Source organism: Hevea brasiliensis, chromosome 1 (genome assembly GCF_030052815.1).
Source record: "Hevea brasiliensis isolate MT/VB/25A 57/8 chromosome 1, ASM3005281v1, whole genome shotgun sequence".
Classification (NCBI taxonomy): Eukaryota; Viridiplantae; Streptophyta; class Magnoliopsida; order Malpighiales; family Euphorbiaceae; genus Hevea; species Hevea brasiliensis.
Window position 1 is genome coordinate 119,326,282 of NC_079493.1, and position 14,661 is coordinate 119,340,942.

Below are 14,661 nucleotides of genomic sequence, written 5' to 3' on the forward strand. Positions count from 1 at the left end.
ATTTCTATATAAATTTAATCCATATTTTCTATATTATTTAATTTTAATCTCTTAATATTTTATATTTTTATTTTAGCCCTTATATTTTTATTAAAAGTTCATTTAGTTTCTTTTAATTCTTATTTTTGCCCAAGAATTAATTTCGAATTTTGCTCCTTAGAACAATATACCTAAATATATCCATTTTTTCAGTGTTTAATATGATTTAGATGTTCAATCACTAAGAAAGTTCACCCCAACATGACACTCTTTGGTTTGTGTTTTTATTTTCTCTTCTTAATTATAGTCCTCTAATAATTTGATTTTAATCAGAGTGACAAATCACTCATATCAAATACCTATTAGTAATTACTACTAATTTTTTTATTAAATGAAAAGGTGACTGAAATTTCAATAGCATATATTTAATGAATTGTATAATTAGAATTCAGAATGTCAAACAAGAAAGTTTAGTGATAAAAGTAAATTTGTTTATGAATTGGCATCAATACGATTTATGATTACGTAAAATTGAAAACTCAATGCATTTATTATCCTATATATATATATATATATATATATATATATATATATATATATATATATATATATATATATATATATATAATTTGAAATTTTCAACTCAAAATAATTTATAATATGTTTTAATTCGTATAAAATTCAAAATACTAATAGATCCATACTCAAGTGATCTCTAATTAGTAGTAAATCATTTTGTATGATTTATTTTGAATTTAATCGATTTAAATTGATGTGAGAATTACAATTTTGAATTGAAAGTTGAGGGAAATGAATGGGATAAAAGTAAGGGTTTGCGATTCAAAATCCGTTACTAAGTATAATTATATACACTTTTAAATTTTTAATAGGAAAATTTTTTTCTAGTAAAATTAGCAATAAATTTTAGAATTTATTGCTAATTTGACAAAATAATTTCACCTTTGTTAAATTATTCCAAACAAAAACGTTAAATTTGGACAACCTTCTTAAGAAACATGGTGATGGGAATTCATGCGCAAGAAATTGGGCCAAATTTCAAGATCCGACCCAAGATATCGAAAAACCGATGAAGCAGGCGGCCGTCACATAATCTCGTGATAGGATTTGTTGCTTTTTGTCGGCAATTATATATATATATATATTTTAATGAAAAGTCAAGCAACGACTTTGTTGCTTTTTGTGTGCAATTGTCACTATTTTTTTATTAACCGGAAACGTCACTGAAGTTTCAATAACATATATTTAATGAATTATATAATTCACACTGTCAAACAAGAAAGCTTATGCCTATTGCTTACTAATGCAACAATATTTTATTAATATAGTTGCTTCTTAATTTAATAATAAGATTGCGCTCAGATAACTCCCAACTTCATGTTCTTAAATTATAAACTAACCTCCAACAATTTCCCTATAGTTTTTAAATTGTCTCGTGTTTCTCCTGAATTTTTTTTATTTATTATGTATTGTTGTATGTCGAATGTATTGAAGAAGTCTGATGATCGAGTTTTAATTGAATGATGGATCTATAAAATTTTTTCTAATTACTATTAATAAAACTTTTTTCTCATAAATTTTTTTTTCCAAAATTAAAAGCAACAAAAATATATGGAAAAGTTGTTTTAGAAGTCATGAAACATTTCCTAGAGTTTTTGGTGTCCAAAACATATGTATGACATACAATCGATGAGTTTTTAGAGGTTTCCATATTGTAAATAAACATTTTAACATATAGAATTACTATAGATTTTGATATTTAATTATAAGGATTTTAATTTGATAATCTATAAAAATTTTTAATAGATTATCATATAAAAGAACTAAGAAATTTTGGAATAAGAATTCTGATCTTTATTGTCTCAGAAATCAAAGATATATATAAAAAATTACAGCTAATAAATAGGTTCCTAATCAAGCTAAACTACCAAAATTGTATCAGAATCATACAACAAAAGGTAAGAACATATATGCACACAAAAATTCCTAAACAAATGCCCTAAATAAATGCAAAATAAGTGGCAGCTAATAGCTGCCTTTCCAATACTCCTCTCAAGTTGGAGCATGAAGATCTCGAATGCCCAACTTGAGAAGAAGAAAGTCAAACTGATCCTTTCCCAATGCCTTTGTGAAGATATCCGCAGGTTGCATTGAACTACGTACATAATCTGTTCGAATGTTACCATTCAATATCTCATCACAGATAAAATGACAGTCCACTTTAATGTGCTTGGTACGTTCATGATAGACAGGATTAGCAGCTATATGCAGAGCTACCTGACTATCACAATACAAATTCATAGATTCAGTATGCGCCACATCAAAAGAATTCAATAATCCTTTCAACCATTTAAGTTCACAAGTTGTAGTACTCATAGACCGATATTCAGCTTCAGCAGATGAGCGAGACACTGTCTGTTGCTTTTTAGTCTTCCACGAGATAGGGGATTCACCTAAAAGAACAAAATAACCGGTCAAAGACCGTCTCGTTAAAGGACAGCTAGCCCAATCAGAATCACAGTAAGTAGACAATTTGAGATCACAATTGGCATGCAATAGTATACCCTGACTTGGATTTCTTTTCAAATAATGCACAACTCTAACAGCTACTTCCCAATGAGCTTTCTTCGGTTGTTATATGAACTGAACAAGAATATGCACACAATAAGACACTCGGGCCGAGTTATTGTTAGATAAATAAGCCGTCCCACCAGACACCTAAACTGAGCAGAGTCATCCACATCATCACTCTCGGTAAGGGCCAGCTTATGATTTTGTTCAAGAGGAGTTTTAGCCGGCTTGCAAACCAGTAATCCAACTTCTGAAATTACATCCAACGCATACTTACGTTGACACGAGAAAATACCATTCGAGTTTCTGGCTACTTCAATCCCTAAGAAAAATTTCAGCTTCCTCAAGTCTTTCATATGAAAGCAACAACTCAAATAGTTCTTGAATTTTTGTATAGCGGAAACATCATTGCTGGTGATAATAAGGTCATCCACATAAATAAGCATATTCAATTGAACAGTCCCAGCTCGAAAAGTGAACAAAGAGTAATCTGAATATGATTGCTGAAATCCATATGCTTTCAAAGATGCAGCCAATTTCGCAAACCAATATCTAGGTGCTTGCCGCAAACCGTATAGAGATTTCCGGAGTTTACAAACCTTCCCTGGTGATTGAGAAGCAAATCTAGGCGGCATCTTCATGTAAACCTCTTCCTCCAAATTATAGTGTAAGAAAGCATTTTGGACATCCATCTGATGGAGTTCCCAATTCTTTGCAGCCGCAACGGCAAGAAAGGTGCGCACAGTAACCATTTTTGCTGTAGGAGCAAAAGTCTCCTGATAATCTATACCTTCAACTTGATTATTTTCCAATATCACTAACTGCGCCTTGTATCGTTCAACACTTCCATTAGAATTGTATTTAATTTTGTATACCCACTTGCTTCCTATTGCTTTCTTCTCAAATGGTAGATTTTCAACTGTCCATGTACCATTATCCTCCAAAGCCTGTATTTCTTTTCTCATAGCTGCTCTCCACCGTTCATCCTTAACTGCTTCTGCATAAGAGCTTGGTTCATGTCCTGTAGTAATGGCTGCCAAAAAACATCGGTGTTGTGCAGAGAATTTATCATAACCCACATAATGTGCTATAGAGTAAGGTGTACCTGAGGAATCAAATTGGGAAGGTGAGCATACCGAGTGGCTTGTTTTGATGGCGTTTATCACATAATCTTTCAAACGAACACTAGGTTGCATGGCCCTTTGTCCCTTACCTAGTTGCTCTTCAACAACTTCACCTCTATCCACTCCTTCACTGTTTTCATGGATTAATTCTTTCGTTTTAGGATTCACCTCACTTTCTCTACCCACACTTTCATCGTGCTCCTTTCCCAATTTGTTCTCTAAACCATCAACTTCATCACCCAACTCCTCAACTCCATTTTTAATGAGTTCATCACCCATTGTTTTCTCATTTGCATATGGAAATTCTGTTTCAGCGAATACCACGTCTCTTGATACAAAGTATTCTTTAGTTTCCAAATCATACAATCTCCATCCCTTCTTTTCAAATGGATACCCAACAAAAACACACCTACGACTTCTACTACCAAATTTATCTTTATCCGGATTCAGATTATGCGCATAGCACAAACAACTGAAAACCCGAACGTGTTTGTGAGAAGGTACTTTCCCAAAGAGCATCTCATATGGGGTTTTACCATTTAATAACATAGATGGAGTCCTATTAATCAAATACCTGGCTGCAAGTACACATTCTCCCTAAAACTCTATGGGTAAATTTGCTTGGAAACGCAAGGCTCTTGCCACATTAAGAATATGGCGATGTTTTCTTTCCACTCGACCATTTTGTTGAGGTGTTCCTACACAGGAAGTCTGATGCAACATCCCTTGTTCATCAAAATATTCTTTCAAGCACATAAATTCACTTCCGTTATCACTTCTGACAATTTTCACATTTTTTTCAAATTGGTGTTTAACCATCACAACAAATTTCTTAAGAACACAAGCTACTTCTTGTTTTCCATTCAGCAAATATATCCAAATAGCACGAGAGTAATCATCAACAATTGTTAAGAAGTAAATTGCTCCACAAAAAGTTGGGACTCTATAAGGTCCCCACAAATCATAATGTATCAATTCAAAACAACCATCAGCTTTATTGTCACTAGAAAAGAAAATCTCTTTTGTTTGCTTTGCTCTAAAACAAACTTCACAAGTTTTATTAGTTTTCCTAACTATGCTACCAGCTTCTGGAATTAACTCTACCACCTTATAGGAAGGATGACCCATTCTCTTATGCCAAAGCTCAAAAGACCCCACATCAGTTACCTTGCAAGCATGTACCGATGTCACTCCCTTGAGAAAGTACAGCCCCTCGCGTTGCTCACCCGCTCTAATCAGGTTCCTCGAATTTAGGTCCTGTATAGCACAAAGTTTGTTAGTGAGTTGAAAAACCAAATTTGAATCATTAAATAGTTGTGATACAGAGATCAGATTGCAATTCAAATTTGGCACATAAAGGACTCGTTGCAATTTCAAGTCTCCTCCAAGCAACACAGTTCCTTCTTTCACCGCCAAGGTCTTTTCTCCATTAGGTAACCCGACTGAGCATGGCACAATGTCACACAATTCACTCAAAAATGCCAACGTTCCTGTCATATGATGGGAAGCTCATGTATAAATAATCCAAGGAAATATCCTCTGCGTACCTGTCAGCCTCTCATTGCCACCATTATGATAAGAATTCAACATGCCCAGCAAAGCAGCCCATTGCTCTTCATTTAATCCACTAAGACCCTTTCGATCTGAATCTGTCACAATTCCACGCCCACCATCAACTCCAGTTGCTTGTGTGGCGTTGGCATGAGCAACTCCACCCTTGCTACGTCCTGCTCCTTTGCCACGCTTTTGACCACCTCCTCGTCCAGCAAAAGTTCCACGTGGTCTATTACCCCACCATTCTGGATAACCTATCAGCTGGAAATAACTTTCAGCATTATGTCCCTCTCGGTTGCAATTAGAACAAATTGAGGATTTGTCTTTATCCCCCCCTGAATTTTAACTTCCTGCTCGAATTGCAAAACTCATAGGATTGCCTCTTTCTTCCTTGGTTCATGTCATAGTTCGCACCCGCTCTTGCTGAACAACCATAGCATACGCACGATTCAAATTGGGCAAGGGTTCAGTGCTCAAAATATTAGAGTGCACTGTTCCGTATCATTCTTCATCCAAGCCCATCAAAAACTGATGAACTCTCTCTTCTTCACGCTTTCTTTCCAATTCAATGGTAAGATTGCATCTGCAGCCTGCACAAATACACACTGGTATCTGATCATAGTTGTTTATTTCATCCCATAACGTTTTGAGTCTTCCAAAATAGGACACGATCGGTTGACCTTCCTGCCTATAATTCGCCAGATCTGATCTCAGTTGCTGCATTCGTGGACCATTCCCAATCGAGAACCTCTGTTTAATATCCTCCCACAGATCCTTTACGTTCTCCATGTGAGAGATGGTCGAGCGAAGCGTCGGTTCAATGGTGTTAAACACCCAAGAAACCAGCATAGAGTTAACCGTCCACCAATCTTCGAGTTCCAGTGAGTCATCTGCTGGTTGCTTAACAGATCCATCAATAAAACCATATTTTTTTTTGGCCCGCAATGCAGTCCGCATAGCTCACGCCCATTCTTCATAATTCTTGCCCTTCAACTGAACTTGGGTAATCAAGTTACCTGGGTTGTCATTCGAATTCAATGTACAAGAACTAGAAGTTTTCTTCCCTGATCCAGAACTCTCATTTTTCTTTTCATCAACCAGGCTCTGATACCATGTAAAAGAACTAAGAAATTTTAGAATAAGAATTCTGATCTTTATTGCCCCAGAAATCAAAGATATATATAAAAAATTACAGCTAACAAATAGGTTCCTAATCAAGCTAAACTATCAAAATTGTATCAGAATCATACAACAAAAGGTAAGAACAGATATGCACACAAAAATTCATAAACAAATGCGTAAATAAATGCAAAATAAGTGGCAGCTAACAACTGCCTTTCCAATATATCATATCGTATATTTAAAATATAAAGTCCAAGCTGCATTCATAATTTTTTTTAGGATGATGTTGGATTCATCAATGATGAAAAAGCCTTTATCTAGTGTTGAAAGTTTTTGCACAATTATTCGAAAAAATAATTAAATTACTTAAATTAGAATAAAATTCTTTTTAATTTAATTAAATTACTCTTTTTCTCGATTAATTAAGAGAGAGAAAAATGTGATAAGATGAACCATAAAAAATTTATAGAAATAATTATTGTGCTTAATAAAGATAAAAATAAAATTAAAATAAATTAATTAATATGCCTTAATCTTCTCAAAATTACATAAAATTTTAGACAAAATAACTTTCGAAAAATGATAAATAAAAGTAGACGGAGGGAGTAGTAACGAAGCTAGACATTTTACTTAGTGGGTCAATTTCATTTAAACATATTAATACATATGTTACCTTAAAAAAATTACAATTATCCTCGATGAGTTTTCATATTTTAAAAGCATTGAGTGGTCATTCATCATCTATTCTATTAAAAACATCATTTTTAATGCAAGTAATTAAATAATTATTTATCAATTGATCACCCATCCGGCGACGTTTCTGCAAATAATATTTTCAAATTCTATCTTGATCGTTAGGATGATATTTTTGTTATTTTGTTGCCCATGCTCTAAGAGTTTTTGTTTTATAAGAAATTTATCCATTACCTAACAACAAACATGTTTCATAATTAAATTTGATTTAACAAAAATAATAAATAAAATAGATAGGTGCAATTGTCTTAGAATAATATCAAATTAAATGGGTTAAATAAAGTAGAAATTTTGATACATATTAGATCTAACAAAATGGATTGAAATAGTAATTAACTCAAGGAAATAAAATAATATCCATACAATTCTCAGCTTCTATAAATTGGATGGAACGTCCAAATTACTCAAGCTGATCATAAGTTCTCCTGATCAAATTAAGGATTCTTTTTTTTTTTGGAAACAAAATGAGCCGTGAAACCCCTCTTAGTCTTCCTGTCATCGATTTCTGTAAGTTAGATTTAAAACCAGGCACTACTGAATGGGATTCGCTGAGGTCCCAAGTTTGGAAGGCAATAGAAGAGTATGGTAGCTTCAGGGCTGTGTTAAGCAAAATTTCACAAGAGCTCCGAGAAGCATTTCTTAATGAACTTGAAGAGCTATTTGCCTTACCTCTTCAGACCAAAAGATGTTACGTTAATGAAAAACCCTTCCGTGGATATGTTGGGCAATCACCCTCCTCGCCACTCAATGAATGTTTCACCATTGATAACCCAGTCATCTCCCAAAACCTGGAAAATCTCTGTAATATTTTGTGGCAGCCCCAAGGAAAACCCAGTTTCAGGTACATTTATGTCATGTCCTGGTTTCTATTTATATATATATATATATATATTCACATGAACGATCTGGTTTTTGGTGGCAGAAAAATCATGCATTCCTTCTCCAAGGAAGTACTTGAATTGGAAAAAATAATAAGGAGGATGATTATAGAAAGCTTGGGTGTCGAGAAGTACTTGGAAGAGAACATGGCCTCGGCCGACTACATGCTTAGAGTCACAAAATATGGAAGCCCCCAGAGAAGTAAGGAACTGTCTGGTTTACCTGCTCACACAGATAACAACATGATTACCATATTACACCAAAATGAGGTTCATGGGTTAGAGGTACAAACCAAAGGTGGAGAGTGGATTCCGGTGAAATTTTCACCAGACTCATTTCTCATCCTAATCGGAGAGTCTTTCCATGTAAGACAGTGCTCCCTTTTCTCTTATTTATTTATTAATGTTACGAATTGGTGCATTCAGCAAAGTCAGAACTTTACTTGATAAGGAATTTAGAGCTCCCGTCATCATTACCATTTTATAATTTTTTTATAATCTTAGATATTTTACATATTGTAAATGCAGGTACAATTTTATTTTGCATTCCTATATTTTGTACTACATTTATTTAGGGTGGGGACATATCCCCATGAGGACAAATCTTTTTTCCTTGTCTGCAGGCATGGGCAAATGGGAGACTGCATTCTCCTTATCACCGGGTAAGGATGAGTTGTGGAAATGAGGCAAGGATCTCTGCTGGATTTTTTTCAGTGTTCAAAGAAGGGTATTTAGTAAAAGCCCCAGAGGAGATGGTTGATGAAGAACATCCCTTGCTATTTAAGCCCTTTGATCATTCCGAGTTCCTCAAGTTCTTTCGGACGCCCGCTGGATTGAGTTCTCCATCTCCTTTAAAGGAATATTGTGGCGTCTGATCCACTTTCAGACACCGTCTTCGGACACCGGTTGCGTAAATAATAAAGTATATTCCGTGCATTAAATACGAAGTGCATCAAGTATTTGCAAAAGACTAATTAAGTGAGAAATAAAAAAAAAAATGTGTAACTTACTCTTTTATAAGTGAAAATGCCTATGTATTGAGTGTATTTAATAATTTTCAAATTGTTTGTTGTTGTTTCTAGCTATTTCACAATGCATGATATTAGAGTTTAAATTTTAATAATTTTTATCTTTTTTAAGAATTATTAAAGTAAAAAAAATTGTTTGCCAATGTAAATTTTCCTATTTGATAATAACTTATTATTTAGCTGCAATTAATATATGAATAAACATGGCTGGAAACATCTTTTGATCCCTGATATTTGACATCTTCATATTTAGTTACATATCATTTGACGTCTAAATTTCATAAAAGTATAACTATTTTAACTCCTTATCTTTGCAAAAATTACTTGGCACCTTCCCCTTTAACATATTCTGTTTGATACTTTAACTTTATAAAATTGTAGCTATTAAACTTCTGAAATTCTAGTCAGCAAAACACACGATGAATGCACGCTCAGTTAAGTGATTTAAGATGATAAAATAGTATTTTTAAAATTTATATAATTATAAAATTAAATAAATTATAATAAATGCAATAATTCTGTCTCCTCTCTTCATTGAAAAGCTTCAACAAATTGAGTATCATTATTCCAAAAGTGAAGCTAGGGTTGAGGGAAAGTTGATTGGTGCATGCCTCTCTTGTGCTAGTCACTAGAAACAGCCGATATAGCCACCTGTAGATCCTATTCTATTGCGCACAACTGAGAGGGAAAAGCACCCTTAGCGCTGTCATTAATGTCATTTGAGCATTTCTTTGCTATCATTGATGTTGCCAAAGGGATTAATACAAGTCAGCAATTACATGAGTTAAATAGTTATATTTTTGTGAAGTTCAAGCATCAAACAAGATGCAATTAAAAGTAGAGGTGCAAAGTGACTTTTCGTATAAAGGATATGAGTTAAATAATTATAATTTTTATAAAATTCAGGGATTAAATTGAAAAAATTTACTTCATTATTGTATATACTATTAAAATTTGAATGAAATTTTATTAAAATTTAAAAATATATTAATTCTTTGTTGCACACTCTAATTATAAACATTAAAATTAAAAGGATTAAATTATTTTATATATTAAAATTAAAGAAATTAAATAATTAGAAACAAGACACAGTCTGATAGTGGCTGGTTTGTGGTTTTATTTTCCCTCTTTAATTATAGTCCCATAATTTGTTTTTAATCTGCAATTTTCATTGAATTTTTTAAAATGCAATGATTTATGGTTTACATCATTGATGACCTGAAATTGCCTCATCATCTTTGTTGCTTTTTGTGCGCAATTGTCAGTAATTTTTTTTTATTAAATGGAAACGTCACTGAAATTTCACTAGAAAATATTTAATGAATTATATAAATCAGAATTCAGAATGTCAAATGATATATGCATTTTACATAGTTATTTATATTAAATTTTATGGCTATTTTATTTATTTATTAGTCACTTTTAATTAATATTATTAGTTATTTAGATAGTTTTTTATAATTGTCAATTTTTAGATTAATTTATAATTTTACTTTATTTTGAACTTAATTAACTTGGATCTAGAAATAGACTAAGGATTAACAGAATTTACAGATTAATTAAGGAACTTAATGGGTCTTGATTAATTTTAACTCCCCGAAGGTAGGATTAAGTTAATTAAGACACTTTTTGTCTCATTCGAAATAGTATTCAAAAAATTTAAGAATTAATCTCCTTAAAACCCATAATTTCCATAAGATTGGATAATCAATTTAAAAATTTCAAAATAGCTTGAATTTGAATTTCCAAACTCCGAAATCGCCCTTTTATCATTATTAATTTCTAATCGAATTTAATTGTTTGTCATTTTAAATCTTGCCATATTTCAATTTGCACATTTCAATTTACCACAAATTTAGTTGAATCTTCATATTGGTAATTAGATTATTAATTTTATATATATAGATTTTACAACTCAATTTCTATCAATCTATCGCTTAAATTTCAAAATTAACTTAAATTAGTCAATTTTTATATCAAAAATTCAATTATTAACACAACTCTTCGAGGGAATGATAACTTTTCTATACTACTTGTACGACCCGTGCACTTGCAGTTGGGCCACATCAAGTTTTTGGCACTGTTGCCGGGGAGTTGTTTGTTTAAGATTGAATTCTTGATTATTTTAGTTTTTATAGTTTTTATTTTTATTAACTTTTCATTTTGTGTTTGTTTGTTCTTTTTAAAGTACTCTTAATCTTTTATGAGAAGAGCTAGAAGCACAAGTGACACATCCTTATTGTTTAATCTTGAAATTGAGAAGTTTTGTAGAGCCAACAAGAAAGAAACCAGAAAAAGGAAAGAAGCCTTGAGAGCAACTAAAATTGAAGCAGAAATGGATGATGAAATAATTAGAATTGGTGGTGGTAATGCTGGAAATGATCGAAATAATGAAAATGCAGCCCATGGTGAAGAAGTTGTAAATGCCAATGTACTTAGGGGAAGTATGATGGATCATGCATTCCCTCATTTTGATGATTTGAGAGAGAGTATAGTAAGACCAAGGATTGATGCAAATAGCTACAAAATAGATTTTGGGGTACTACAAATTATTCAAAATTCCCAATTTGGGGGACATCCTTCAAAAAATCCACACACACATCTAAAGAAGTTTACTATGATTTGTGATATGCAAAAACAACCTGGAGTAGCTGATGATGCAGCAAGATTGAAGCTATTCCCATTCTCTTTGAAGGATAGAGCATTGGATTGGCTTGATTCTTTACCTCACAACTCTATTACAAATTGGGAGTAACTCACTAATGCATTTCTTGCACAATATTTTCCACTTGGAAAAACTCAAGAATTGAGGAATCAGATGACAGCTTTCAGACCAAGAGAAGATGAAACTCTTTATGAATCATGGATGAGACGGAAGGAGTTAGAGAGACAATGCCCATATCATGCCATTCCAAAATGGATGATAAACCAGAATTTTTACACCAATGTTACTCCTGCAATTAGAGGAATTATTGATGCTCAAACAGGTGGAGAATTTATTATGAAGCAAGAAGATGAAGCTTATGAGCTGTTGGAGAGAATACTCATCTTTGGAGTAATCCAAGAGGACCTATTCCAACTCAAAAGAGGCAAGCTGCTGGAATGTATGACCTTGATCCATTTAACATGATTAATGCAAAGTTTGATGCACTTACAAATGTTTTAGCAAAGAAGATGAAAGATTTAAGTATGCTGGTTAGTTCATCATCATCATCTGGAAGTTCACAATAAGTTGCTTATGCAGAAGGAACTACCAACTGTGGAGTCGAATATGGAGAGCAGGCTACATATGTTGGTAATTATGGAAACAAACAGATGGGGAATCCTTACTCTCAAATGTATAATCCAGCTTGGAGGAATCATCCCAAGTTTTCATGGGAAAATCAGCAAAATCAAGTCCCAAATCAAAATTTTCAATCATAACAGCAACAAGGAATCCCATATCAGCAAAATTGGCATTCAGTGCCTAATTTTCAACAGAGAAACATGAATCCTCCACCAAAACAGCAAGAGCAAGGTTTCACCATAGAAGCTTTGTTACAACAGATTCTTGCTAACCAAACTAAGCATGATGAAGAGATGAGAGAGATGAAAGCAAGGCTAGAACAGATGCAAACACATAACAGAATGCTGGAAAACTAGATTGCACAACAAGCATCTTCCTCAGGTGTCAAATCTTTTGGAAAACTTCCAAGTCAGCCGAAAAACCCAAGAGAGCAATGCCAAGCTATCACTTTAAGGAGTGGGAAGGTTGTAAACAATGAGAAGAGTGAAAAAAGTAAGAAGAGAGAAATTGAGAAAGAAATTGATGAGAGTGAAAATTAAGAAAGTGAAAAAGAAAGTGCAGAAAAAGGTAAAGAGAAAGTTGAAGAGAAAGAAGAGAAGTATATACCTCCGGAGCCCTATAAGCCACAACTTTCCTTTCCATAAAGATTTCAAAAAGCTAAGCTTGATAAGCAATTTGGGAAGTTCTTAGAGGTTTTGAAGAAGCTATACATAAATGTGCCTTTTATTAATGCTCTTTCATAAATGCCTTCTTATGCAAAATTTTTAAAAGAAATTCTCTCAAATAAGAGGAGACTTGAAGACCATGAAACTGTAGCTTTGACAGAAGAATGTAGTACCATACTTCAAAGGAAACTTCCTCCTAAGCTTAAAGACTGATGAGGCGAATCCGCAAGTATACGGGTCGTATCAAGTAATAGAGTGATAAGTAAAGTATCGTTCCCACGAGGAATTGTGTTGAGTACTAAATTATGATTATTTTGATTATTTAGACTAATGACAATTTGTAAGAACTAATTTTACTAAATGCATCAATTTAACTAGAAAATAAAGAAAATAGGTAATGGGTAATGTAAATAAAGTGTTAATCTAAGCAAAAATTAACTAAATTAATAATGGGCAAGCAAAAACAAAGACTAATTAATAGTAAAATTGATTCCAAAGTTGGGGTTTATGAATTAAGTCTATTGAGATTTGTCTTGGGTCATCCAATTTTAAAAGAAAATAGAGTTTGAAGGTGATTGATTCTAAAATCCTTTGATATCTTTTTCAAGCAAACCAAAGAGTATTTTAAGAAAACCAAACCTACTTTAAATGCGATATTTGATTAACTTAAAACCCATTAAGTTTTGTAATCAATCAATGAATCCTCTTAAAACCCTAGTTTATTTCTAAATCTAGGGGATTTCAAGTTCTAATCCTTGATTATCTATCAATGATTTTCACCTTTCGGTCCTTCAATCAAAGATTAAAAACTAGACCCAATGGGATCCAACATTAGGTAAGTCATAAAGCGCATAAGGAAAAGAATCAAAACTCATATTTATATAAATCTAGATAAAACCCAATCCAAATCCACAAATAGATTTAAAATAGTACAACCCAACTCTGAAATCTTAGAAAAACTATTCTATCATGATAAAATTTACAAGAGGAAATGATAAAACTAGCAAAAGAAACATAAAAATAGACTAAAAAATAGAAAAACCCAGGGGAAGGAGAGCCCAAAACTCTGAAAAACTGCAGGTGGACATCACTTGGTAGCAGCTCTCCAGCAGAAATGGTGTGCTCCTTCTCCTTATTCTTTCTTGCATTTTTTTTTCCTTTTCTTTTGTTTCTTTCCATTTCCTTCTGTGGCAAAACTAGGAAATAATGAATTTATATGATCCCAAAAAGTTGCCCTAAAAGTGAATAAGAGCCAAGGAGTTGATAGGAAATTAGGTGTAAAATTATCCAAGTCAGCAGCATTATTCCCATTCTGGGCAGTCTGCTTAGGGTATGGCTTAACCCTAAGCAGCTTCTTAGCAAATTTCAGCTTCTGGTCGCACTGTCTGCTTAAGGTTAAGCAGACCCTCAGCAAATCTCGGCAGACTTAGAAGACTTAGAGTAAAATAGACTTTTCTGCTCATGCTTGACTTGTGCTGTACCTTAAGCACTGCCGCTTTACCCTAAGCAGGATCTTAAGCAAAGTCTCAAGCAAATTTCGGCTAACTTGCTCTTTCAAGGCTTGATTTCTTCAACTTCCCTCTATGTTTAAAGAACTCCAAATTTCTTCAAATCACTTCCTAATACACTCATTGATCTTCGATTTGCTACAAAATCCTATCAAAAATAACAAAATTATAAAAA

The 14,661-nt window shown here is 33.0% G+C and overlaps 1 protein-coding gene and 1 non-coding gene across 2 annotated transcripts; one reads left to right on the forward strand and one right to left on the reverse strand.

The window, feature by feature from the left end:
* The first annotated feature begins 7,585 nt into the window (after positions 1–7,585).
* Positions 7,586–8,874, forward strand: LOC110661605 (probable 2-oxoglutarate-dependent dioxygenase AOP1). The gene is made up of 3 exons (XM_021820277.2): positions 7,586–7,962; positions 8,044–8,365; positions 8,623–8,874. Exons 1-3 carry the CDS (start codon positions 7,586–7,588, stop codon positions 8,872–8,874), a joined length of 951 nt encoding a protein of 316 aa, XP_021675969.2.
* Positions 8,875–11,830: 2,956 nt separating this feature from the next.
* Positions 11,831–11,937, reverse strand: LOC131169789 (small nucleolar RNA R71). Its single transcript, XR_009140700.1, has one exon. It is a non-coding gene; the product is annotated as a small nucleolar RNA R71 (small nucleolar RNA).
* Positions 11,938–14,661: the final 2,724 nt, after the last annotated feature.